This window comes from Emydura macquarii, unplaced genomic scaffold, assembly GCF_026122565.2.
Source record: "Emydura macquarii macquarii isolate MOO-44397 ecotype Brisbane River unplaced genomic scaffold, CSIRO-AGI_Emac_v2 contig_2897, whole genome shotgun sequence".
Taxonomy (NCBI): Eukaryota; Metazoa; Chordata; order Testudines; family Chelidae; genus Emydura; species Emydura macquarii.
The window spans coordinates 49,710,859-49,737,564 of record NW_027133034.1 but is presented as its reverse complement, the minus strand read 5'-3'; the positions used below and the strand labels follow the sequence as shown (position 1 = coordinate 49,737,564).

The following is a 26,706-nucleotide window of genomic DNA, read 5'->3' as shown; positions in this document are numbered from 1 at the left end:
CTTCTCTCTTTTTTTCACACTGCTCCCTATGCCTGGAACTTCCTGTTATGTTTGCAGATCGACCTTCCTTTCCTCCTTCTTTCAAACTTGCATCTTTAACAAAGCCTTTCATTAAAAGATACTGCAAAGGTAGTTTAATTTTTCAAGTTCTCATTATAATGCCACAGACGATTCATAGTGAAAATTATTTCCTTACTGAAAGACTTTTCTCCATTACACACACACACACAGAGCTTTGTTGAATGTTTGTCCATCAGTGTTTGGTTGATGGCACTCATTTTGATTTTCCTTCACAAGACCATCAAAAATTTCTCAAGTCAAAATATTAAAACAACACAAAGAATTACATAAACTTTTCCAGTGCTTTTAAGAAAAACTGTCGCGATTCTGAATCTACCAACCCTGACATTTTTTTTGAAGTGACTGAAAAGCTTTATTAAGTAAATGAAAAACAGTTAAGATCCCAAATTATGTACTTATTTCGAACTTAGAACTCAGAATTGGATTGCAATACATTCAATACTACTGAAACAGAGCAGGTAAACAATGTAAAAAGTGCCTTTCAAGTATTTTTAAAAAGATTATTTAGCTCTTATAAATAACATTTTACATTTAAAAGTACTATATAATATGAATTAATCTTAACATCAACCCTGTGAAAGTAGTTTTTTCATTTTATAAATGTGGAAACAGGCAAAGAGAGGTAAAGTAACTTGCTCAAGGCCACCAGTCCAGTCAATTGCAGAGTTGTACTTAGAACACAAGAATTCCTCCCCATAAAAGCATTCTAAAAGACTGCCCTAAGAAAGGGATTCCCCTAGCTAGTATAGGATGTCTGCCTCTTTTAAAGATACACTATCAGATCAGACTCTAGTTACAAGCTCAGCTAAAAGAAAAAGGATTCCGAAATATTTCCCAGCTTTGGGCTCAACCCACGATATAGCAAAGAACATTTAAGTGTACATGCAAATTTAGCTATTTGGGGACTTTGAAAAATTTTCAAATAGCTTTTCTATTTAACACACATTAAATTCTCATTAAACTGCAATTCTAGAAGAACCTTAGATACTTCCAACCAAAGGACCACCATTGCGTCACTTAGATCTGCACAGGAAGGGTGGGGATGTGTGTCTCAGAGCACAAATCTCCCCCTTCTGCATCAAAAAGGGATTCAATTGATTGCCTCAAATACCATCAGTGCCTCCTGGGTGGAGAAGGCAGAGGCCTGCTTATAGTAAGAGGGAGGGGGGAATGGATGCAAATCATTCCTGCTCCAACTCCACATAAAAAAGGCAAAAAAGATGATACAGCTGAGATTGCATTATCTTTTCCACATAGCCCTCCCTGGGGATGCCGGGGCTTCAAGTGGCCACGGCTGGCTCTAGTAGCCAGGAAGGGATAGGATCAGAGGGTCATTGGGAATCAGAGCCAGTGTCATTTATTTAAAATTGTAATTAGTGTTGCACCAACTTGGTTGGTGAAGAGGTTGTATAGGTCACAAGTGCCTGAGAGAGAATTATGTTAGAAGCTTCTTTGGTCACTTAGATAGCTTTTAATAAAGATATTTTAAAATAGCCTGGTCTATATAAAGATACATGTGTATACACAAATTGTTCACTTTAGTATTTATGCAAATGTGTGGAAATATTGTTTTAGCATCCCTTCAGATGTTGTATATTAGAAAATTGATGGTTGCCTGCCTCAAAAACTGGCCAGTAAGATTAGATGCTCTTGGATGAAAACTGCAATATACATTTTAAATTCTTGTAAGCTGATCAAATGTTAAGAAAAAAGCATGACACATACCTCCTGTTAGTTTCCTGAACAGTATTTTTTTTTTAAAAGTATCAATGATATACTCATGAAACTGATGCAACATTCTGATCTCAGCAGTAACTGACTACTCTCAGTTTTAAAAAGGAAAGCAAATCAACATACCCAATTAATAAATTCTGATCTAAAGGCAATCTCCCCCTCCTTCTGACAAAAATGTAGCATTACATGTGAACTAACTGCCTCAACAAGTATAGATAGTATAGGCTTTCAGCATATTTCTCCATGTAAAAGAAAAAAGGAAAGTCAACTTTAGAAATGTACTGAAACATCCTCATTCAGCTGTTTAACTGAGGCATTCAGCTGTTTATTTAAGTTAGTGCAGATATTTGCAGATCACCTTTAAACCAACAAAAAAAAAGTACATTTAGAGTTACATTTTTAATTTACAATTTATGGGCCCAGTTCTGGTCCTATTGAAGCTCATGGGAGTAGGGTCAGGACTTCATTGCCCAGCTGTTTCAAATGTACAAAAACTAAGTGCAATCTTATTCATGATATATACTGAATACCCATGTTGTAAAGTTTTTATGAGACCTGATCCTCACAACCACTGACTTAATCCTGATCCTGCAAAAGGTTCTACAAGCATCAGTCCTATGCATGTGTAAATTCCTACTGAAGCCAAGTATTGAAGACAATGGGACTCTGGGAACATAAGGATCTGTGCTTGTAGATCCCTTTGCAGGATCAGAAGCTCAGACTAAGTTCTTTAGGGAAGGTATATGACTTTATACTTGTTCATAAAGCTCTTGGCATGCTTTGGGTACAGTAATAAACACATTTAAGAATCCAGGATGCATGAGATATTTATGGCTTTGTTGGGTTAATCCAACATTTTTGGAAAGGTCTGGGTTTTATTTTTGTTTTTTTAGATGGCAGAATAAAAATCGTTGCTTCCAACTTTCCATTCTTAAAAGGAACAAAGTTTGTTCCTTCCTTTATGCTTTCATGCACCTCCATTACAATGTATGCCCTGGTGCTCTGTAATGTTAAATCTGGAAATACTCTTCAATTGATTCTTAAAGCACAAGGGCATCTTGACTGAAATAAGGCATCTGAAAAAATGCAAAAGCAGTGACATACTAAAAGAGTAATGGTGCAGAAGCAGCCTTTTCATTATACATCAGTTGAAATATTAATGCAGAGCATAACATCTCTGTAAATGTGCCCGAACACGTGTAGCGGATTAAGACCAGACTTCATTCAACCCAATTACTGCTTAGAGGAAGGAACCAGTACTTTGTTTGAAAAAGCTGAGACAAATGTCAGTTCCTTCAGATTCAGAGAAATGTAAACTACAGACTTCTGATTTTTCAACTGGAGGATTTATAACATGCTCATTCCCAAACTGGTGACAAGGTATAGAGAATCATATAGCTAAGCTTCCACTTGTTTGATGCCACCATTCCACTAGTTCTCCCATCATCATTGACTTCCAGAAAACCAGAACCCGAGTTTCCAATGTAAAAAAAATAAGAAAAAAGCTTAAAAGTCGAGCCATCTTCATAGATCATAAAGAAGTTTAAAAAAAAAAAAAATTAAGGCCAAAAGCCCCACCCTTGTCCTTTTTGCCCATTGGCAGGCACCTTTACAGAGCAACCAGCACAAATGTGACTGTTGCCATAAGAACATTAAAGGTGATTCTTGGTTAGTCAAGACACCATATATTGATGTAGCAGGATGCTTAACATTTCTTTTGGCAAATGTACTTTATATAAAAAGTCTTGTCAAAATTTTCTGCAGATGTATGGATTTGTACAACATTTCAGTTCAATTAGAAAATAATTTAAAACTGGATTTGATTTATGGCAAAGAGGTGCAATTAATTAATCGTATTTCCTCCAGGTAAAAACATATTTAAACATCAACTACTTAGCTACTAAGAATTTTTTAATCTATCAGGGTTAAAGGTAAACATCCACAGACTAACGTGTTTGGTGTCTCAACTCTACCTTCACCAGAAGCTGCCAATTCAAAAGAAGAAATCTTCAGATTAGCCATGGTTTCTGTCAACTGATGTACCTAAAGACAGGATGAATAGCAGCAAATAGTAAACGGCACACTGTAAAAAATATCATCTGTTTCAAGAGTTCTATGGGAAATACCTGCTACCAAACGCTGTCTCCTGGAGAGATAGCTAAGATGTGTCTAATTTTGAGATAGCCTATTGCATTCTATGTCAGAGAAGTGAATCGTATAGTCAGCAACGCATCAGGATAAAATATAGGACAGACACGATCAAAATTAGTTTCTATTGTGATAAAATAAAAGCTATGAATATATAACTTTATAAAAATTTGCTCATGAAAAAGACAAGATACTGGATGCAGCCAACAAGCCTCAAATATAACAATTCTGCATAAAGCCTCTCAGGCCCCAATCCGGCAAACAGAGCCACTCGAAGACGTCATCTTTGCATCTGTGTGGAACCCTTGGCTCCAGTTATAGGACAAGAGGCATATGTTTATCATCATTTTTTCAATCCTTGTCCTGTTTTTAAAGATTGTGTGTTTTAAAGTAAATGAATATGGGAGAATAAAAGCTTTTTTCTGTGTATGAAGAGGATCTTCCGTCAATATTATTCTTTTTCAATCCCTCATCACCAGAAGAAATTGAAATCTGATCCAATGCCTACTGAAGTGAACTGAAAAACTTCAATTGACTTCAATGGGTATTGCACCAGGCCCTTATTGAGCAAGGTGAACATAAATGTATCTGATTGTGTGTCCTATCAAAGGCAGAAGTTAGCATAATCTATTAAAAACAATTTCTTGGGCAGAATTATCAGTTTCATGCCTGTAAAGAAAAAATGTCTGCAATAAGTAAATATGGAGATCTAAAAGAATGAGTATCCTTATAAAGCTATGTTATCTAAAAGAAACTGGCATACATTTCTGTAATTTATAAAAAAATTAAACAGAGCTTTGTTTTATAGAAGATATTAAGGATGACAAAAATTTTCAATTTTTTTGCAATAAAAGCACAATATTTTATTAGAAGCCTTCTAATGGCTTTCAATTATGTAATTCTACTTCTCCAAAATATGTAAAAGTGTGGGGAATTTTTTTTTCTAAAAATGACGTTTAACCTTTTGGATGCCTACACTTACATTTCTCTTTAAGGAACATTTCAAAAGTTGGAAATATATTGCTCATTATTGTGATGTTAGGAAAATGCAGAGATTAAACTGATATCTGTTTAGATTTATTGAGACTGTAGTCAATAAATGTATTCAATCACCATAGTTGCAAAAACAAATACTAACTAAAGAAATGCAGTTGGGAATAAATAAGTAAGAAATTAGTTAATGTAGCCTTTATTAGATTAACTACTGAACTATGAAGAAAAATGGTTTAAATGGAATAAATCGGTAAGAATCCATTGATTACTTTTGTGGAAACCAACCTACTGTATCAGTACTGTATGTGGCAGTAAACTCATAACCTAGACTGTCTCAACTCTGCTGAATTTCCTTACTCAACTCTGCTGAATCTCCTTACTTTCTGTATTTGGAACCCTCTCAATACTTGTATAAAAATATGTACTATCAACAATTTTGTTTATATTTAATAAGCTAGTAATTAAAATGCAGTTCTGCTCTGAAAAGTCACTTTGTTAAAAAGTATGGATGGGACTCCATGTTTTTTTGTTTTTCAAATAAACCTTTGAGATCTATGTAAACTGCTAACTCTGCAAACTCAAACTAGAATCTGCAAGTCAAGCTGGGTTCCTTCTGATTATGTATCACCAGAAATAAAGATTCTGAACTTAAGTTACCAATTCTGTTAATGATGTGCAAATCAAAATAAAATCCAGCTCATTCTCCCAGCTATACTGGCTCTGGAAGAGAGAAATGTAAAGTAAAATGTAATAAGTTATTTAGCCAATAAAGTAAGGAGATATGACTATGAATGCAAACATAGACCAGGTCTACTGAGTAAGAAGCCACTTTTTTCAGTCACTTTTCAGAGTAGAGTTCTCCTGCACTTTAAAGTAATTGGTAACTCACTGTGAAATAACTAGAAATAATTTAATTTTCAAAATAACTAGCATTACTAGTCAAATGAACATTTCTAGGCAAACTGTACTGTAAGCTTCTATTACCTATCCTTGAAAAAACCTCATTGCCATGGCTGTACCTTATATTAATTTCATTATGACAAAACACACTTGTTTAAGATTAATGATACCAAATGATAGGACTGTTTATAGTATAAAGCTGTGAAAATTTAAATTGCTTTTCTCTAAAAAGAATGCTTTCTAAAACAAAGGGACATGGACCAGCATCTCTTGACTATACAAAATATATTCTCTGATCTCTAGAGTGACAGGAAAGCATAATAGATCTAAATTTGTACATACTGATACATAAACTTGGAATGCAGGACAACAGATATGGCTTTTTCAAATAATATTTAAAATAAGGTATCCAGCAAAGATAATGGTTCAAAAGTGAGATTTAGTAGCAAAACTATCTGCATAAGATACAACACTTGAACCATAAAACAACTCATTACAAACAAACCTTGCTCATTTTCAGATAAAAAGACATCTTTAAAATGCTACATTAACTCCTATAAATTGATTATCTTGTGCCTCAAAAAAACCAGACTAGACAATGAAAACAATGTTGCCAAGAAACACTGCATACCTTATCAACATGAATTAATGACTTCTGACAGCAGCAGCAGCTAACGATAAATTCTACAACAGGAAAATCTTTCCTATTTATGTAACAAGTGCTGTCAATTTCTACACAAGCTGGTATTTTTCTTATTACTCAATACATTTCTTTATATAATATGATTATCACTGAAAATGGAAGTATTACAATTCAACTAGATAAGATGCTTCAAAACACAATAAAATTTTATATAAAATTATATAAAAATGCTCAAAGAAAAACCTTTCAGTGACTATTTTCAATATAAATTTTCAATATAAATGTGATTAACATTGAGACTATTTTTATACTAAATTTTTATTTATGTTTTACCATTTGTTTGTATTTACAAAACAGAAAAAAGTAATTACTGTTTACTTTGGATAACTTTAACATTTTTTTTCTTACTTATTGTGCTCAAAAAGATAAAACCACTACATTTAAGAAAATTGTGCACTCATCTATATTATTTACTTTGGAATTTTTCTTCATGTTAATGCATATCTTGTTGCCCAATCAAGCTGTAAACTAATTTGCCTGCTTGACCAAAGTACATAATTAAAAAGCACCTAACAGTAAAACACATTATAAATTGTGGATGTTTACCTCCTGCCTTTTGTCTATAGCATCCAAACTCCACACAAGAGATTTAATTTGCTAACAAAATTTCATATATAAAAATGTCTCACTAAAATCAAATTAATTCAATCCAAGAGGCCATATGGAATATGATTACACAGTAGAAGTGGAAGAAGCCAAGTGCAATGTGGAAAACCATCAAAATGTGTTGATATGCTTTTGCTAGCTAGGGTAGAGGTTCATGTTAAGAACTTATGATGTTTATTCTTGTAAATATCATTAGATATGTGAAAACTGATCACACAAATAACTAAGTGGTCTATTCTTTCCCCCCCCCCCCCAACAGAAAAGAGTTTACCATTATGACTTTCCCATCTTGCAGCCTGTCATGAGCTGAATTAAGCTCTGCATCTGTAATATACTGGGGAAGAAGTGGCATCAGCAGTGTTATGTTTTCACATTACTGTTGATTTGGACATTCTGTACAAAATACTCCTGCCCCCCTGCACTTGCTTTCCTCCCACAAGGGTGCTAGCTGCTCAATGCATGCTTTCAGACTGGGATGGCCTGCTGCCTTTGATATCCCAGAACCGAGATCTACTCTATTTATGGCAACTGTTGTTAGATATGGAACTGCTTCCACTAATACTACAAAGGAGGTCACTAGAGGCCTCTTCACCTAAAAGGAAAGAAAACTAGAGATTAACCACACTGTGAAACCTGTATTAAAAGCAGCCCACTCAAGGGCTCTGACAAAAATTGGTTCCTTAATGGAGATGATCTTCTAATAACAACGGAGCACATCTGAACTCAGTAAATTTCTGCATACTTTGGACAGGTCTCAAAACAGCAGGTTGCCAAAAAAAAAAAAAAAAAAAAAAAAAAAAAAAAAGTTGCATCCTTCCCCACCCTCTCTCTCAAACAGAAAACTGGAGGGAGTATGAGTGTGAGCAAAGCTCATAACATTGCAGTTGCTTCAGCTAAAGTACCCCTCCAAGTTATTTATGACAAAAAACTTTTTTTTTTTTTTTTTTTTTTTTAAAAAAAAAAAAAGTAGAGAATTTAAATAATAAATGGCTGATTCTAGTAGAAAATGTATGATACATGCTAAGTAATGATCCAAAATTTAAATGTGGATGCACTTACTGACAAAGTAAAACATTTTAGGACCATTATTTTTAACCCATAGATGCAATCAGATCACTACTAAGTATATGCAATTACAGGTGTAAATAACTGCACCCACAGAACTGGAGGCCATTTTTATAACTTTAGGCTTGAGTGTCTCGTGGACCCTGTTTAATACTCTATCTTTTGATTTCGGTCAGGGAAGTAATTGCAAACAAACAGATGAAGCCTATTTTAGGGGGTTGACACTTAGCATTTTAAGTAGCTGGGGATGTGGGGCCAGAGACCTGAGATTTGTGTCCTTCTCCTCCTTCAGGCATTTGCAGCACCTACTTCTGCAGTCCTTCTAGTGCTTCATTATTAGAATTAGCTGCTTTGTACAGTACATAAAAGGGATCAGTTTGTGGTGCGTGAAAAGATGGTGATTATGCCAGTGCTTCATCTTCTAAGAAACAAAAAGTTTGGAAATATGAAGTAAATCCCATTTCTAAGTAGCTTTCATTTATTGGCACTGCAGATAAACCTCAACTACAAAGCACTGTCTGTGGTGATTACTGGCTAATGGCAGTTTGAAGCCTTGTAAATTGAGACAAGACATCCTGGACTAACAGGTAGTCACTCGATTTAAGAACTCAAGACATTAAAGCTGCCAAAAAGTACTACAAGCAAGCATGCCACAGTTAAGAGTCAAGAGCCTTAAAGCTTCTAATACTGTGTCATACTAATAAGCTTCACACCACAGCAAAGAAACTGATTTTGCCAGCTGCAAAGAAGATTTGTTCCATTATGTTTGGGGAAAGTTCAGCTGTGCAGGTTGATGCCATTCCACTGTCAAATGACACAATGAGTTGCAGAATTTCAGAACTCAGTGGTGTGAAAATCAAGTGTTGAAATATATTAAGATGAGTCAATATCATGCCATCCAACTTGAGAAGACAACTGATACTGCTAGAGCTACAGAACTGCTTTTTATGTGAGTTTTGTGCACCGAGAGGCATTTCTGAAGAATTTCTTTTTTGCAAACCTCGATTTCAACACACACCAGGGAACAGATATCTGCAATGCTAGATAACTTCCATTTGTAAAGGCAGTTTGAACTGGGATTGATGCCTTGGGATTTGCAGTGATGGTGCTTGATCCATGACAGGAAAGCTTAGTGGTTTTATCACCAGAGTTCAGTAAGAAGCTGCCAGTGCCAAATGGACACTAAAGAGAAGCCTTGGCTGATGAGAAAATGCCCCAGCCTTGAAGTCAGTTATGCAGCAAGCAGTGAAAATAATCAATTTTATAAAAGCATGGCCACTTAATGCACATTTATTTTCAGTTCTGTCACAGGAAACGGGATCTGATCATTGTGATGCTGGCAGACAAGATGCCAGCTCATGCCAAAGGCACAGGGCCTCACAATATGCTGACAAATGCATAGCTGGAAATCAGTCTGGCTTACCTGTGGGTTAGTATAGTTAAAACAGATATTAGTATTATATGAATGTGTTTAGTATTTAGACTTCATGGAATGCTTGTAGGATGTTTCATGTATTAACCCTACTTATAATCTCTATCCATTGGTATAAAGTTATATTAAGTATTTGCATAATAAGCCTCTGTAATTGTGTAACTCACCAAACAGGAAAAGAAGCATTAATTAAGGAAAAGTGCTCCTCCTGCACACAATGGTCCACTGAAAGCAAATGAAACATTGTGCAGTATTAAAAGGACCTTGTTGACTGTATTCCCACCTCTCTCCAGGAAGGGGAGACATACACATGAACTTATCCCCTTAACTTGGATTCTGGGGTGAAGAAGATAAAAATCCCTGACAAGTAGAAACTGAATTTTTGTGCTGTCTGGACTCTGAGGGGCAAACAAACAAAAGATCCCCATGCAGCTTAGTATGGGCCAGCGTTAAAGGACATATAGAGCGGCTTACTATAAAAGCTTATATTACTTTTCTTAAATCTAAGACTAACTCATTTGTGTGTGTGGATTCCTATTTTAACCTTGTAAATAACTCATTTCTTTTCTTAATTAATAAATCTTTAGTTAATTTATTATAAGATTGGCTACAGGCATTGCCTTTGGTTTGAGATCAGAGTACAATTGACCTGGAATAAGCAACTGGTCCTTTGGGACTTGAAGCAACCTGAATATTATTGTGATTTTTGGTGTATGGTGACCACTTATATAGTCCAGCTTGCGTGGGTGGCAAGATAGACTGGAATGCCCCAAAGGACTGTCTGTGACTCCATAGTAAGACTGTTATAGTGCGCTTTAGGAATTCACCTTGTATTGGATTGGTGAAATCTAATTATAGAACATATAACGAGTTCGGATTTCTGCCCTGCTTTTTTTGAGTCTGCCCTGAGGTTGGCACTCTCAGTTGTGAGCCACTCCAGACAGCATGACAATAATCACCACCTACTACTCCACACCACAAAGATGGTTATCAAGAGGAAGAATACTTCACCTTTTCGAGCTATGTGAAGAAGTTGTATCAGTTAAGATTAATTTAAGTCTGATCTAGTTAACCATCTTCATGACTGCCCTTGTTTAGCTCTATTTGCTTACTTGGTTTAGGTTTTCAATCATCTGAATTCACTAAATACATCTATGCAAATGAAGAATGTCCTTCTCCTAACACGCAAGTTAACAAATTCTATTAAAAAACAGGACATTTGGGCCTCTTGATTTGCAAGTGGAAATTACAATGTTTCCCACATTTTCAGATTTCCTCTAGGATTGTAGGTGGCACTGATTATTCTAACTAGGCTTGGTAGAACTTGATTTTTATTCTTTTATAAATTTCAACTGCTAATATTATTGTTTGTTTATTTTTAAGCTTTTATTTTTAGCTATTTAAATGTTCACACTTGTGGAAATTATGGGAGAAGGGGGGCGAGACAATAATTTAATGACAGATGTTGAGATTCAAGTTTTAACACTATTAAAACATGAATTATCAACATGTCAAAATACACAAAGCAAATATCCTTAAATCAAACTCTACTAAGTTCTCAAGTAGCAATTTTCTTACTTTGCCTATCTATTATTATTGATGGAAATATTTTTCTTTGGCATGTGTGTATATGGTAAAACTGACATTTACCAACAAAAATCTAATCCTTCCAAGCCTAATTATGATGATCTGCAAGCTGTCATTGTGGAATATGTGATGGGATTGAAAGAACAATTCAGCTACTACTTCCAAGACGACTGCAGCTCACTTGCTTGGGCTCATGATCTGTTTCTAATTTCTGTAAGTTCAACCCATCTTTCAGGGGAGGTAGAACAGCAAATAGAGCTCAAATGCGACAGCAGATAAGACCACCATTTTGGCACTTGTTCTGTCTCAAACCTCTGGCTTTCAATTACACAGGAATTCCCAGAGCTCTCTTCGGTTCCTACATTATGCTTCAACATATCTATGCAAAGTTTCCAAACTTGCAGCATTGAAGACAAAGTACAGAAAATGGCTCCAAGTAGAGGATGACCTACAGCTTTGCCTTTCAAACACTCAGTCTCGAACAGATCCACTTTCCAGTACCAAACAAGCCCAAATCTTTCACTGACTGACATCGGCGGCACTAATGCTGGTAAGGGGTGTTTTTATAGTACCATTTAGCTTGCATTTTGAGTAATTTGCCTGGTATCTCCTGAACAAATGCATTAGCAACACCAGGTGGCAGTATTCCCCTCATTATTGTAAGGGGTGGGTGAGGGAGTGGGAAGAGTTCCAAGTTAAAAAAAAGCTAATGGAGGGCTTGATTCAAAAAGACTGAGAACCCCTGCACTACAAACATGAATTTTTTTTTTTTATTCTAAGGTTTCAGACAACATGGCTGGCTGAAATTGGAGATGCTCATGTAATTACATGGAAGAAAATAGATAATGCATTCTGTTTTAGCAATGCAAAATAGCAAGCTCTGTGAACTGAGGCAATCAATATGTATAATTAAATTTGTAGTGGAAAAACAATTTAAAATTCAAATGGTGTTGTTCTGCAACAATCATTGACATAGCAAATATTGGTATGCATTAGGAAGATGTTTCTTTAATTCTGCTACGAGTGTCAATGGCAACCGAACTTTTACCACTTGAAAATGATAGACATTTTTCAAGTCATTCACTTATAATGTAGTATACAGTTAGCTTTCTTAGCATTTGAGAGACAAAATACAGTAAAAAATCTAAACTCTTCTTAAAATAGACACTGATTTCAGTGGCCATTTATGTATTAAAATGTATATCACAACAGTTCAGTTGACACAGAAGATGACAAAAAGATGGCCTGAACACATGGTATCTGAATAGAAGGGTGTGATATAAATTAATTGAAATAATTTCATGGAGATCATATTGGTTCCAAATGACTAGAGATTCAAGAAGATGTCATGGAATAGGCTTGTGGGATACAGGTATTCACATTGATTTTTCTTGTAAATGAAAAAGGAATTTAAAAACAAAAAAAGACATTAAGATGACATTAAGGTTCTGACATAAAAGCAATCACATTTGAACTAAATCTGCTACTGCTTCCTCAATTCACCCTGTTGTGCTTATCTACTGCCAAGTTATCACTCGTGTGAGTTTAAAATGGTGTATATACTTTGCATTGCAATTACAGTTCAAACTGAGAAAAACAAAGATATCCTGAGTTACAGTTTACCCCTCAGTCCTTCAATCAGAAAATTATTTTAACATGTTTTAGTGTTAATTCTTAACTTTCAGTGGTGCACTGGTTGTATTTTGGATACATATCAATCATCCAGTTCACAAAATGCGCACACATTTCTTAATCCCAAGCTGCATCACAGAAAAATAATTTTTGCATTTGATAAATCTTTCAAGATTTGCAAAGAAATTACCTTATATTCATTTGCAGTAATCCATTCTGGATCTTTTCTTTTCTTTTTCCCTTTTTTATCCTTTGCCTGTTGAGTGGTTGAAGCCTGGTAAGATTGCAGATCCACTCGTGAATGAAACTGATATCGGCCACTTTCAACATCACAGTAGTAATATATTCCAGTGGTTGGATCATAATAAAGTTGATTTTCCTTCAAAGAAAAATAAAGCACAATGCATCCTTTAATCTGATTTATGTACTGCTGAGTGAAACATCAATTAATAAAGAACTGTATATAAAGTTCAAATCAATGTAACAATGCACTAAATATCATTACCTGCTTTACATATAATTATAGCAACAGTCATTGGACAAGAAAACACACACAGTAAGTAAAAGATCAAGTAACTATGATGCAGAATGAGACTGGACACTATGACCCCAATCCTGCAAACATTTACACTAGGACTGTCAAACGATTAAAAAAATTAACCGCAGTTTTAAATCACACTGTTAAACAATAATAGAATACCATTTATTTAAGTATTTTTGGATGGTTTTTACATTTTCAAATATATTGATTTCAATTACAACAAAGAATACAAATTGTACAGGGCTCACTTTATATTATTTTTATAACAAATATTTGCACTATAAAAAAGAAACAAAGGACATAATATTTTCAATTCACCTCTCTATCATGAAAGTACAACTTACAAATGTAGAATTTTTTTTGTTATATTACTGCACTCAAAAACAAAACAATGTAAAACTTTAAAGCCTACAAGTCCACTCAGTCCTACTTGTTCAGCCAATCGCTAAGACAAAAGTTTGTTTACATTTATGGGAGATAATGCTATCCACTTCTTATTTACAATGTCATCTGAAAGTGAGAACAGGCATTCAAGTGTCACTGTAGTAGCCGGTGTTGCAAGGTATTTACGTGCCAGATATGCTAAACATTCATATGCCTCTTCATGCTTCGACCCCCATTCCAGAGGACATGCTTCCATGCTGATGATGGGTTCTGCTCGATAACAATCCAAAACAGTGAGGATTGACACGCTTTCATTTGCATCGTCTGAGTCAGATGCCACCAACAGAAAGTTGATTTTCTTTTTTGGTGGTTTGGGTTCTGTAGTTTCCGCATCAGAGTTTTGCTCTTTTAAGTCTTCTGACAGCATGTTCCACATCTTGTCCCTTTCAGATTTTGGAAGGCACTTCAGATTCTTAAACCCTGGGTCGAGTGCTGTAGCAATCTTTAAAAATCTCATCTTGGTACCTTCTTTGCGTTTGTCAAATCTGCAGTGAAAGTGTTCTTAAATCGAAAGACCTATGCCGAGTCGTCATCCAAGATGCCATAAAACTAAATATATGGCAGAATATGGGTAAAACCATGGAGCGGGAGACATACAATTGTCCCCCAAGGAGTTCAGTCACAAATTTAATTAACACTTTTTTTTTTTAAAACAAGCATCATCAGCATGGAAGCATGTCCTCTGGAATGATGGCCGAAACATGAAGGGACATATGAATGTTTAGCATATCTGACACAAATACCTTCTAATGCCAGTTGCAACAGTGCCATGTGAATACCTGTTCTCACTTTCAGGTGACACTGTAAATAAGAAGCAGGCAGCAGTATCTCCCATAAATGTATATAAACTCGTCTGTCTTCGCGACTGGCTGAACAAGAAGTCGGACTGACTGGACTTGTAGGCTCTAATGTTTTACATAACTGCTCTCAAAAACAAAACAATGTAACAAAAAAATTCTACATTTGTAAGTTGCTCTTTCAGGATAGAGATTGCACTATAGTACAGTACTTGTATTAGGTGAATTGCAAAATACTGTTTTTGTTTATCTTTTTTACAGTGAAAATATTTGTAATGAAAAATATAAAGTGAGCACTGTACACTTTGCCTTGTGTTGTAATTGAAGTCAATATATCTGAAAATATAGAAAAACATCCAAAATATTTATAATAAATTTAAATTGGTATTCTATTAACAGTGTGATTAAAACTGATTGTGATTAATTTTTTTCACTGAGTTAATTTGTTTTGCGTTAATCACGTGAGTTAACTGATAATTGACAGCCCTAATTTACACACATGCTTAACTTTACTTCTGTGAATTGCCCCACTGGCTTCAAATGTTCGCAGTATCAGGGCCTACCACATCAATAACAGATTAACAATACTAAAAATAAAACATTAGGAATAAGCATCCCTAAAAGAAGAGAGTAATACAAGTGGTGCAGGATTGAGCCAAAATGGTGAGTGTTGGAAAGCTTGTGAAGCCAAGGTCTATGCTGTAGCTGTTCTTTACTTTCTAGTGCCGTCAGTATAGCACCTTTCATGAGCATTACATACATTTACAAAACATGACTGAGTTTTCCCATGCAGTGTTGCAATTGTAAGAGTCTAGTCCTCCTTCAGTATAGAACTTCCATTAAGATTAATGAGAATGCTCTTGCATTCATAGCAAAATAGACCCCTTACAAAAGAAAAAGACATCCACCCTCATAAATGAAGACATCTATATTGCTGAAGCTGAATAATGCTTGCAGCATTTTGATCCACTTGGCCAGAGATCTTGGTCTATGACTACACTACATCATTTGCAGCTGTGCTGCTGTGGTACTTCTGGTGAAGACGTTCTAAGCTCTTCTGTCAGCTTAATATCTCCTGCATCCGTGCTGAGGTCAGTAGAATTTATGTCGTTCGGGAGTGTGGATTATTGACACCCCTGAGTGACAAATTATACCAAAGTAATTTATAGTGTAAACATAGTCTTGATATTCTTTTTATTTTTTCCCATAATTATTTTCAATTAGTCGTAAGAGCATGTAGCTAAATGAAACTGTTTCCTACACTTACTCTGAATATACTTTTGGTAGCAGGGAAAACAATGAGAGTCCTGTAGCACTTTAAAGACTAACAAATTTCTGCAGGCATAAGCTTTTGTGGGCTGCAACACATGAATAATCTGACAAAGTGGGTTGCAGCCCATGAAAGTTTAAGCCTGCAGAAATTTGTTAGTCTTTAAAGTGCTACAGGACTCTCTTTGTTTTTGCTGTATACAGACTAACACGGCTACCCCTCTGGAACTTGGTAGCAGAGAAATCTCAGTTGACTCAGGGCAGGCTACTACAATTTGTTTGGTTCCAAAATCTGACTTATTTTTAAGCTCAAGTTTCTAACTCTATTTTTAAAATAAAGATTCAAACAGAAGCTTTGCTACTGTAGAATAATTTGCTGCAGAAATAATTTTCTCCATAATAAGAGGTATCTTTGTTAATAGTATAAAAATGTTAACAGTACAGAAGGTCTGAAAGAAACTAGATAAAGGCCTGAATTTGCATTTTATGCTGACATTTATCATTGCTTACACTATAAATTCAGCAACTGCACTTTTAAAATTGCATATGTGCACTAGATGTTTGCACAAAACACTGCAATTCCATGTGAGGGACCTGAGAGTTTGAGAGAAGCATTTGCACTGATTTTTGGATGAGTGAATGTCAGTTGGTTCACAGAAACTATAACAACATTAAAAATTTAATAGTGCAAAAATTATGGAACACACTATTAAGAATTCCCTAAAACATGGCAAACGTGGTTTATGCTGTTCTTCACATCAACAGACTTTTTATTTTTTTATTTTTCAGACTGAACCACTTAAAAACATCTTGATGTCCCATGAAAAACATTCAGCAGAGTCTGACCTCTGTGGCACTGGTTTCAATGTAGACTTAAACCACTGAAAACAATGGTATTACTCCAGTTTTGCCCTTTGTTTAGAAAAAACTTGCTTGGATATGAAATTTGCTGTTTTGTTTTTTTTTATTTTATGTTATTTCTCATATTTGCATGAAAACAATCTTCATAGAAAGCACACTTCTGAAACTAGTGCTTATTTCTACCTGAAATCACAGATAACTTTATAAATAATCATCAAGCTGACAAGTTGATAGGTACTCTCAATCAACATTTACTTTGAATTATAAAATCAGTTTGGGTCTTGGTTCTCTGTTGATTCCATTCATTTTTATTACTCCAACTTTTGTTATATCAGGCAAATGGTACAGACCCATGTATGCAAAACCAACAATTTTGAAAAAGAAATTTACCGAATTATAGTAGAATCCAGTGCTATGGTCATAATACAGTCCAGTATTCTCATCGTAAATAAATCCAGTCTGTGACACAGCAGCTTCTGCAGCAGCTCTCAAGCTTTCTGCTAATGTACCTTCTGCTAATGAAGTATCTTCTGGTTCCTAAGATCAGAGAATATAAAAAGTGAGTTGCCTGTTACAAGATCAGCTTTTATTATTTCATTGTAACACACTTCAGCATTTTAAAGAAATATCCATTTTAAGAAACTGATTAAAATCTAGTACCTTTGGGATCTGGATGGCTCAGAGGATTGTTAATGGAGGAAAAAGGATGCACTGAAGTCAATGGCAAAAACTCCCACAGATGGCAATGGGGCCAAGATTTCACCCATAGTCTTTCATTTTTCATTAATCAATTCAAAAGTGACTCAGGTCACTGATAGTAGCTTTTCTTCACTACTATCTTTATAAAACAAGTTTTGGTTCTCGGTTCAGTTAAGTGTTTAAGTACTAGATGCAAAACCAGCACCACAACTGAGATACTTTGAGAGGTGCAGGACTGACAGGCGTAGAGTGAACTCCTTTCACATCCATATACATGATCCACTACCCCAGGGAGTAAGGCAAACTGACAGTATAGGGAAGTGGGAGAGCTGGCACTGCTAATGCCCATGCTTTATCTATTCTGTTGATAAAAGAGTTGAGTACTTTCAATCTAATACAGTAACCTACATATCCTTATGAGCACTGCAACTATGCCCATATAGACCTACCTATGCATTTATGTGCTCATCACCATGCTATCTGAGTAACTTATAAATTCAGTCACACACTATATGAAGAGTACATTTATTAGTTTATAAAAGGTTAATAAGTTAGTAATAGATATTATAAGTATGTTACAGACATGAGTAGTATGTGATAGAAATAGATACTTGTAAAACAGAAGGCATTATAGATGGTTATATGCAACCCAATGACTTGGGTATCAATCATTTATTAAAAACATTCATAGATCATTAATTACTTATAAGTGTACCCTTAATACAAAGTAACAACAAACTCTATAACATAAAAATTAATGTCACTGGCTTGGGTCCACCTCTGCTGAGATCCTCTGTTCATGCTTTCATCCCCTCTCCCATTGACTGATGAAGTGCCTTTCTCTAGAACCTTTCCAAATTCTAGCTCTCCAGTTTCCAGTGTATGCCTAATGCTGCAGTCTGCCTTCTCAAGCATACAATGAAGTATAAGCACAACCCACACCTCTTCTCAAACTCCTCCCCTGGTTCCCATTCTTTTCAGGATCCACTTAAAAACTGCTCTGTTTTTAAATTGTGTAAACTAGCTGCAGCGTACTTCAGATTCTATGGTGAGAAGCACAGTATGAAATCTTTGATAAGACACCTCAGACTGTCTTTTTCTCTCCTCTGCTACTTCCCTCCAGACTTCCAGTATGGACCCTCTCCCAGTCTTTTTTCACAATTTCACAAATAATGGTACAAGAGCCTTCTCCTTTGCAGTTCCTACTCATTATCAGAACCTTACCATTGTTTTGCCCCATTAATTCCATCTCTCTCTTTTTTCCTCAGGTTGCTATATTCATTCTATCTTCCCACACTCCCCTCCAATTCAGTACCTCTGGCTGCAACCTCCATTTCCCTGTCCACTACTGCCTACCTCTCCAGCTACATCTCCACCCCATCTGCCATGTTCCCATACCATGACCGCATATGTACACACACACACAACCTTTAAACTGTTCCTTAAAAGAAAAAAAAAAAATCCCATTTGGCTCCAGCTTTACAGAGATGGCCAAATCAGTGTACTGCTATCCCTAGAGGAATGATTCTCAACCTATTTACCATTGTAAATAACTTTACACATCTAATACTATCTGTATGGCCCTGAGGATGTCACATGGTCCACAGCTGTGTGCTGAATGGGCTGCAAGCAGCCCACAGGTTGAGAACCACTGCCCTAGAGGATGCAAGATTATGTGACTACTTTTTAAAAAGCCACAAAATTATAAATGATGTCGTGTGTTTATGGTTCCACATAATGCAGATTAGAAGGATGCCATCTGTGCAAAAACATGTTGCAATTACAGCTCCTAATCTAAATTCTATTCATCTTAAATTTTCTTGCTTTAAAATGTGCATACATCTTTACAATTCCTAATCCCTGATCCTGCACCTAGAGCCACACTGGTGGACCTGATTGTGCAATAAAACTAGGGTCCCAGTTCTGAAAAGAAGAAAAGTTTGTAAACAATCTTCGGTACTGGATCACTGAACAGCTTTCTCATATAGTAATATCAGAACTGAAGTTAGACTTTCAAAATCAGAGACATGTTGACAGATTAAGGATTTAAAACACACAGTTCTACTACCTGTAAATTCTTGATTAAGTTATCCCCTTGTCCACAGTCAGCAAGTTCTGAGCTACCCATGTGTGAATGAATATCACCACCTGCTTGAGACTGCTCTGTAGAATTAGGATTGGGACCTTCACTCTCATGGTTCTGCTGCACTGATAGCTCAGATGCATTATCTTGAGGATCAATGTTGTTACAATAATTCTGATAATAGTAATAATCTGTAGAAAAAAGTTTAAATTGCATAAATTAGCAAAGCAACATTTTACACAAGCCAGTCTAGGGCCCTAATGCACATGCTTCACTTTTCACACCTAGGTAGTCCAACTGAAGTCAATTACCACGTAGCATGAACCATTTAGTGTTTACCCAACTTTTGTTGAGAAAATGAAAACTTGCTTAAATGTACTTATGCAAGTGTATGCACAAATCAACCTGTTATTTATTCTTCTATTATGCTAGTGCATAGGAGTCTCCACTAAAGATCAGCATCTCATTGTGCTAGGCACTGTACAGACAAGTAAAACAAGCAAACAAACAAACAAAAAGATGAATCCATTGCCCTGGAAGTTCACAATCTAGAAATCAGATGGCACACAAATGGATGAAACAGAATGGATTGGGATGATGAAATAACAGTAAAATGAACTGTGTTTAGTAGAAAAACCTAAACCTCAGCTCAACACTTGCCTAATAGCAGAACTGGGACCCTAATAAATACCAGACAGTAGTGATTTAAATGCATCACAGCAGAGACTGGTTTTAGAGGGATTTAAAAGAGGCTAAGGGATGATATCACAGATCCTAGCAAGTGCCCCTTCCCAGTCACTGACTAAGGGCTGGTGTAAATGAGAGTTTTGTCGACAAAGGTCAGCTTTTGTTGACAAAACAGTGGAGATGTATAGACTAAAATGCTCCTTCCACTGATGTAACTCCCCTGCATAGTAAAACCAACATAGTAAAACCATTTCAACAAGAGGTGTAGGGCTTATGTCAACTTACTTAGGGTGAAGGAGTATCAAGGTAGACACTGCATCCCTTACATCACATCAGCTGCGGGGCTGTCATTCTTGTCAATTTCACCACTCTGCTGGAGCCCCCAGAGAGCTAAGCAGCTGGTCTCTGTCCCTGGCTGGGAGCAGGGCAAGAGCCCAGGTGGCTGGTCTACACTCCCGGCTCAGAGTGGGGCAAGAAGCCTGGTTGCTTCTCAGCTTCTCCAGCTGAGCCATGGAATTGACATGGTTACCTCATTTCTGAGAAGCGCAGAAGCCCCAGCTGCGGGCAGGGAACCAGGGGGGGAAAAGGCTCCTGGTGAAGAATCGGGAGGGGAGAAGTCCTAGGCTGTTTCTCCCATGCAGCTTTGTGCCAGTGGGGAGCCAGAAGCCTGGGCAGCTGGACCTCACTTCCCAGGGGTGAGAAGCCCTGGGCGGCTTCCCCCTGGGAACGGGGAGGAGGACTCCTGGCAGGTAACGAGGAGAGATGCCCAGGGCTGGCTCCTGGGTCTCTCAGCTCCCCTCACTGCCCCTCTTGGGTCAGTGGAAGTGCTCCTGATGAGGATGCACTCCACCAACCCAAGGAGGGTAGTGTGGACAACTGCCAGCAGTAGCTGTAAGTTGACCTATGTTAGGGTCAACTTATTCTTCTAGTGTAGACATAGCCTAGGACTGCTCTGAGGGGAATCCAAGCCTCTCTGCTCTGGATCCCCCAGGGATGTGTTAAGTTTCTACAGCTTCAGCCAACTGCAGTACTAGATTCTCTCTTGGGCTCCTCTGGCATATTTCCTGGGTGGGCACTAACTCTCCCTCTGCTACCTGTTCTTATAATCGGGGCTCATCAGCCCAAGGTCTCCAGAACCAGCAATGACCCTTGCGATATCCCAGTTACTTAACATGCCCAGAACTCTGCCACAAAGGGGTGAGGCTTCCAATTTAGTTTAATTCTCCCAGGGGCATGCAGTAGCTCTAAAGCAGTCAGTATGCACTTTGTACAACAACTTTATGCTTTTACACTATCATGTAAAGCACAGGAGAATATAGTGCAGGGGTTGGCAACATTAACAAAGGGTCATGCCTAATCTCCGCCCCCCCCGCCCCTCTCCCAGTGCTGGAGGCAGTGTCGGCAACAAGGGTGGGTCTGGAGCCCCTGTTCCGGCATCAGTGGTGGGGGCAGGCATGGAGTGGCATGGCTCTGGCCAGGGTGCCGCATGCCACACAAAGTTGGCACGCGAGCCACTTTTGGCACACATGCCACAGGTTGCCAACCCCTGAGATAGTGCATACAAAACAACTAACACTAAATGCATGTCCCTGCCTCAGTTTCCTCATCACTCCAGGGCATTATTTGGGTTGTGATCCGAGTCCCTTGGGCCATCCAGACTCTGGAAAGCAGGCAGGGCCCTCCTGCCCACTGAGGCTTCCACATGCTGAGTGCCTTTTCCCTCCTAGACTGGAGAAAATGGACCTTGAGAAGACCAGCTTCTGCCCTTTTAAAGCTTTCATCCCCACATCCAGTGACCCTCTTGCTAGCTTCCTCACATGAGCACAGGCCCCTGTCAGGCCCCCTGCTAAACCAGTTCTTCTGCTCAGGAACCAGTCTTTTATGTAGAGTGAACAGATTTGCAACTATTGGGTATTTAATGGTCAACCGCCCTCTATTGTTATTCTTTTGCCACCAGCTTTTGGAATGCCAACCCAACATGAAGGCAAACAGACCTTGGAGAAAGACAGAACATTCAAAACAGTTTCCAGCTTGACACAGAGGATTCATAATCTCACACAGAATTCAAAATTTGTAAAGACATATTCCCACTTCCTCACAGATGGCTTTCCAAATTTTGATGAAGAGGCTTTTTTGCAAGTATAGAGGGCAACGTGGTTACTTGAGGAAGAAGCAGACAAGCAGACAAAGGTAGCTACAACACCAGCAGTACAAAGCTGGGGTCAGCAGTTTGATCTAATAGACATGGCTGGGCTTAATAGTGAAAGGCCTTAAAGGCAGTGACAAGAAGTTGTGTTTGATGCAGGAGAGCTATATGTGCATATAAAATAAGCTTCAAAAATGGAGAATAATATTCACATAGCTAGTTATGTTAGTGAACTACTTTAACTAATTTATTAAAGTGCTAAGGATCGGTCTTTCCACTGTTTCCCATTCAATTTCAACTGGCTACCTGATTGTTGCCAAGAAGCATAGTCTTCTGTTTGCACTTCTACACTAGATGTATCTCTCTCTTTCTTCTTCCGATCATGGATTTCTTTACTGAGCTCTTCAACCTGCAAGAAAAAGGGTACATTAAAAATATTAAAACAAAGATGTTATAATTATCCATCTCAGAAAACTATACTGTTCTATTTTCTTGCAGATACTATAGAGAAATAAATATTTAAACCTATCATAGATACCATAACTTACCTTACTTTCTTAAGATCCTAAGGTACTAGACCAGTGAGCGTCATAACAAAAGATGACATTCCAGTCATACTAAAGTTATACTGATTAAAGAAGGAAATGTGAGGAAACGGATCTAACTCCTAATTGTTTTTAAGGTACAAGATGAAAAATGGGTGTTTGTATTTTAATGTGACCCTAACAAGGATAATGTTTATCATCTTAACATACAATAGTTAGTGATGTGCTTTAAATGGTGTAAACATTATAAAACCTCTGTGATCCATATTATCCCAAATCTTTACTAGGCTGTCTTCCATCTTTTTCCTTCTCTTGCTCTTTAACTTCTTCCCCTCCATGGAGTGACTTTCCCTTTTGATTAAGGAACCAGGCTTGTAATTCTAAATACTATATAGAATATACTTGTAGCTGGTGGTTTCAAAATGCTGGAACTAAGTTCCAGTGCTGGTCACTCAACTTGAGAAGCTGAATTAGAGCCAACATCCCTGGGACTTTCCCTGAACTGAAGAGTTTTACACCTTATGATTGCCCAGTACTGCAGATGAGGAAAGAAAGAGCAGCTCAGCGACACGATGGTCTAACAGGGCCCAAAGCTGGTCAAAAGCCAGAGGGAGCATGGGGCTTGGCATGGAGACCTGGATCTCAAAGGAAAAACTCAGGAAGAGATGAGATGTCTGGCTGATGGAGAAAGTGCAGCCCCAGCAGGGGAGGGGAAGCTGGTTGACAAGTGGGGGAAGGGGGCTATCTGGGTGACGGGGTGTCTGGAGGACAAGTGGAAAGGAGGGGGCTGGTGAAGGGAGCAGACTCGGCGGGGACGGGAGACTGGGGGAAGGGGACAGACCCGGAGCAGCGTGAGACGGGGTCGGTACCTGTCTCTGCAGCGCCTCGTTGCTCCCCTGGGCCTCCCTGTGGAGCCGCTCCGTGTGGCGCAGCAGCCTCTGCACCCGCTCCAGCTGGCTCCGGCAAGACCCCAGCTCCGCCTCCAGCGCCTCCACCTTCTCTCGCAGAGCCCGCAGCTCGGCGCCCGGCTCCGGGAGCGGCGGGGAGGCCATGCCCGGGCCGGGGCTCTAGCTCCCAGAGACCCTCAGCGGCCGGAGCAGAGACGCAACCGGAGCCTGGTAACAAAGCAGCAGCGGCGGCGGCCCCCCCGCCCGGCGGCCCCCGCCATGGCCCCGGGGCGCTGGACCCCGCCCCCCGCCGACCCCCTCGCGCTCTGCTCAGGCTCCTGAAAAAAAGTTTCAGCGGGAACGAGAGAAGGCTGCAGCCGCACGGACTGGAGCGCGCGCACAACCAGCGAGCACGAAGGGCTGGGGAAGGGAGTGAGCGTGATCCGGAAATAGTCCCCGGGAAACGGGAAGTGGCCCGTTGCTCTGTTTTACTAATGCGCATGCGCGCCGGGGCGCGGCCTCAGCCTGCCTGGCACATTAAGGGAGGGTTGGTCGGGTGGTGTCTTTGCGGACTGGACTGGGGAGAGTGGGCTCAGCTGGGGCGGGTGTTAGCGCCGCATCCCTCCCCTCGGCAGGGTGGAAAGGCGAGGACTCGGCGTTAGTGGCGCTGCTGGAGGGGCAGATGCGGCAGCTTCTCACAGGGGGGGAGGCTGAGGTCAAGCCGCCGGCGGGGCAGGAGAACCTGCTCTCAGGCCTGCTGATGCCCAGGGCGGTGGGGGGCCAGTAGCCTGTGCAAAGCTGGGGCTGAACGAGAGCGCGGGCTGGCTCCTGCGGGTTCCTCTCCGAGAGCGATTCCTGGCCCAGGGTCCGTCTCGGGGCGCGTGTGGCAGGCACCAGCCGGGCGGGCCCCTGCGGAGCGCGCAAGGGACGGGTGGGAAACAGTTCCGGAAACTTTAACGTTCGTGTGTTCGCCACTGCTCCGCTTTAGCGATTCCCAATCCCGCTGCCCTACCTCCCCCCGCTGGCCGGGGGTGCCTGGGCAGGGTGTGAGGCTCAGCACAGGCCGATTCCCCACCTGCATTGTCAGGAGGAGCCGAGGGTGGGGAAGAAGCATCTGCTTTGTTAGCTCCCTCCTCCTGTCCCCCCAAGTTTTGGCACAGTTGGGAGTTGATTTAATCTACGTCCATCTCCTTATTCTTCTTTTCTCCCAACTCCACATCACTGCCAGTGCTCTTGTTCTGGGGGCTTGGTTGGGGGACTTGGTCTTAGCCTTGCTAAGCCACTGGGAATCAGTATTTGGCCTTGTCTGCATTAGCACTTATGCTGACAAAACTCTTGTCCCTCAGGGGTGTGAAAAAAAACACCATACCCCTGAGCAACAAAAGCTTTGCCAATATTACTGCTTGTGTGGACAGCACTGAGTCAGCAGGAGATGCTTTCCCACCATCATAGCTAATGTCACTCATTTACGTGGCTTTATTATGCCGGTGGGAGAATTCTAGTCGATATAATGTGGCTACACAAGTGCACTTGTGCTGCTGTAAGTGTAGACTAGCCCTTAATCACAGTGAGCTGAAAGATTGCTCCTCAGTCTGTGGTCATCACAGCTCCAAGCAGGCTCTGTATCTGACTCAAACCACGCAGAGACTGAGTCTGTTTCAGATCAGGTTTGGTCCTGCTCATGCTTTATAAATTGAAATCTGAACATGATACAGAAACTAGTGTTTCAAAAAAAAATTGACATATACCACTGTGAGGGATAGGGATAAAGTACATATTAAACTACTATTGCACTCTCCTTTCCTGCAAGATGGCATAACTTCTTGCTGGAGCACAGGTCAGAGTTTTATCCTCTAGGAATTCTTAAAGCATTACATAGTCAAACCCAAAAGCTATTGTATTCAAAACCTTGAATGGGAGGTATCATCTGTAATACTTGCAGACAGATTCAAAGAGTGCCACACCATTGATTAGTAACCAAATTATTTATGCTAAATACATGTAAGTGTTGTAAACAGAATATTCCTGAAATAACTTTTATAACAAAAACTCCTGTGTAATATATACTGGCTAGTGATTCTTAGTACATAAACTTCAATAGCTGCTTTTTTTTTTTAACCATATTCATGCAATGAAAGTTTGATCTGCAACATCTGCATTATAAAGTAAGATATTAGGATAACACGCTTCTGTATTTTAGTATATATGTATATTCTTTGCTCTCTGACTTTCTATTAGAGATGAGTTCAGCCTATAATGTGACCTAAAGTTTCAAAAAGGTATCTAGATATCTTCAGAGCTTGAAGAGAGACTGCAGTGTCTCAAAAACCTTGTTTTTTACTATCTGACCTGCAAACAAGTTTTAATGGCTCTTCCCAACAGTATTCAGTCCTTTAATTAATGAATGACTTTCTCTCCTCCACTTGTGGTCAGATAGGAAATGTATACCCAAAGAATTACAGGTTTTGAAATATGTACTCCCTGGCTTTCTGTGAGGCTATTGCTTACATGGGGCTCTAACTTTTCCCATAAAGACAGCTGACTGAAATAGAGCTTTACAACTCATGTCACTGAGCTCTGTTTTAAATTGCGATTTTTGCCTTTCTTAAAGAGAAGAAAGGTAGTTAGCCTTAGCAAACTCAAAATTTCCTCATGCTCTGTCACTTCTAGGGGTTGCACATGTTCCCCTCCTATCTCTTCCTCTGAGTCCATGTTAAAATAACAAAACAACCAACGAAACAACAAAAAAGGTTGAGGCATGGCACATTATGTACTGTCATCTGCTAACTTGTCTTCTAAATATGATTTTGGGATTCCATGAATTACAGCAGTGTACACTTTGATTTATTTACATGAAATAATAGAA

General features: G+C 38.8%; 1 protein-coding gene across 2 annotated transcripts in view; it reads right to left on the bottom strand.

Annotated features, from left to right (window-relative positions):
- Nucleotides 1-24,204, bottom strand: part of AGGF1 (angiogenic factor with G-patch and FHA domains 1) — a 44,355-nt gene extending 20,151 nt beyond the window's left edge. Inside the window, exons 1-6 of one of the 2 annotated variants that reach the window (XM_067569340.1) lie at nucleotides 23,823-24,204; nucleotides 22,715-22,817; nucleotides 19,561-19,766; nucleotides 17,184-17,330; nucleotides 13,072-13,260; nucleotides 3,789-3,858 (exon numbers count right to left, since the gene is read on the bottom strand). In XM_067569340.1, the coding sequence (XP_067425441.1) occupies nucleotides 3,789-3,858; nucleotides 13,072-13,260; nucleotides 17,184-17,330; nucleotides 19,561-19,766; nucleotides 22,715-22,817; nucleotides 23,823-24,005 (898 nt within the window). In that variant the 5' untranslated portion in view covers nucleotides 24,006-24,204. The remainder of the gene's footprint in view (nucleotides 1-3,788; nucleotides 3,859-13,071; nucleotides 13,261-17,183; nucleotides 17,331-19,560; nucleotides 19,767-22,714; nucleotides 22,818-23,822) is intronic. The other variant, XM_067569339.1, reaches the window with a different exon arrangement.
- Nucleotides 24,205-26,706: the final 2,502 nt, after the last annotated feature.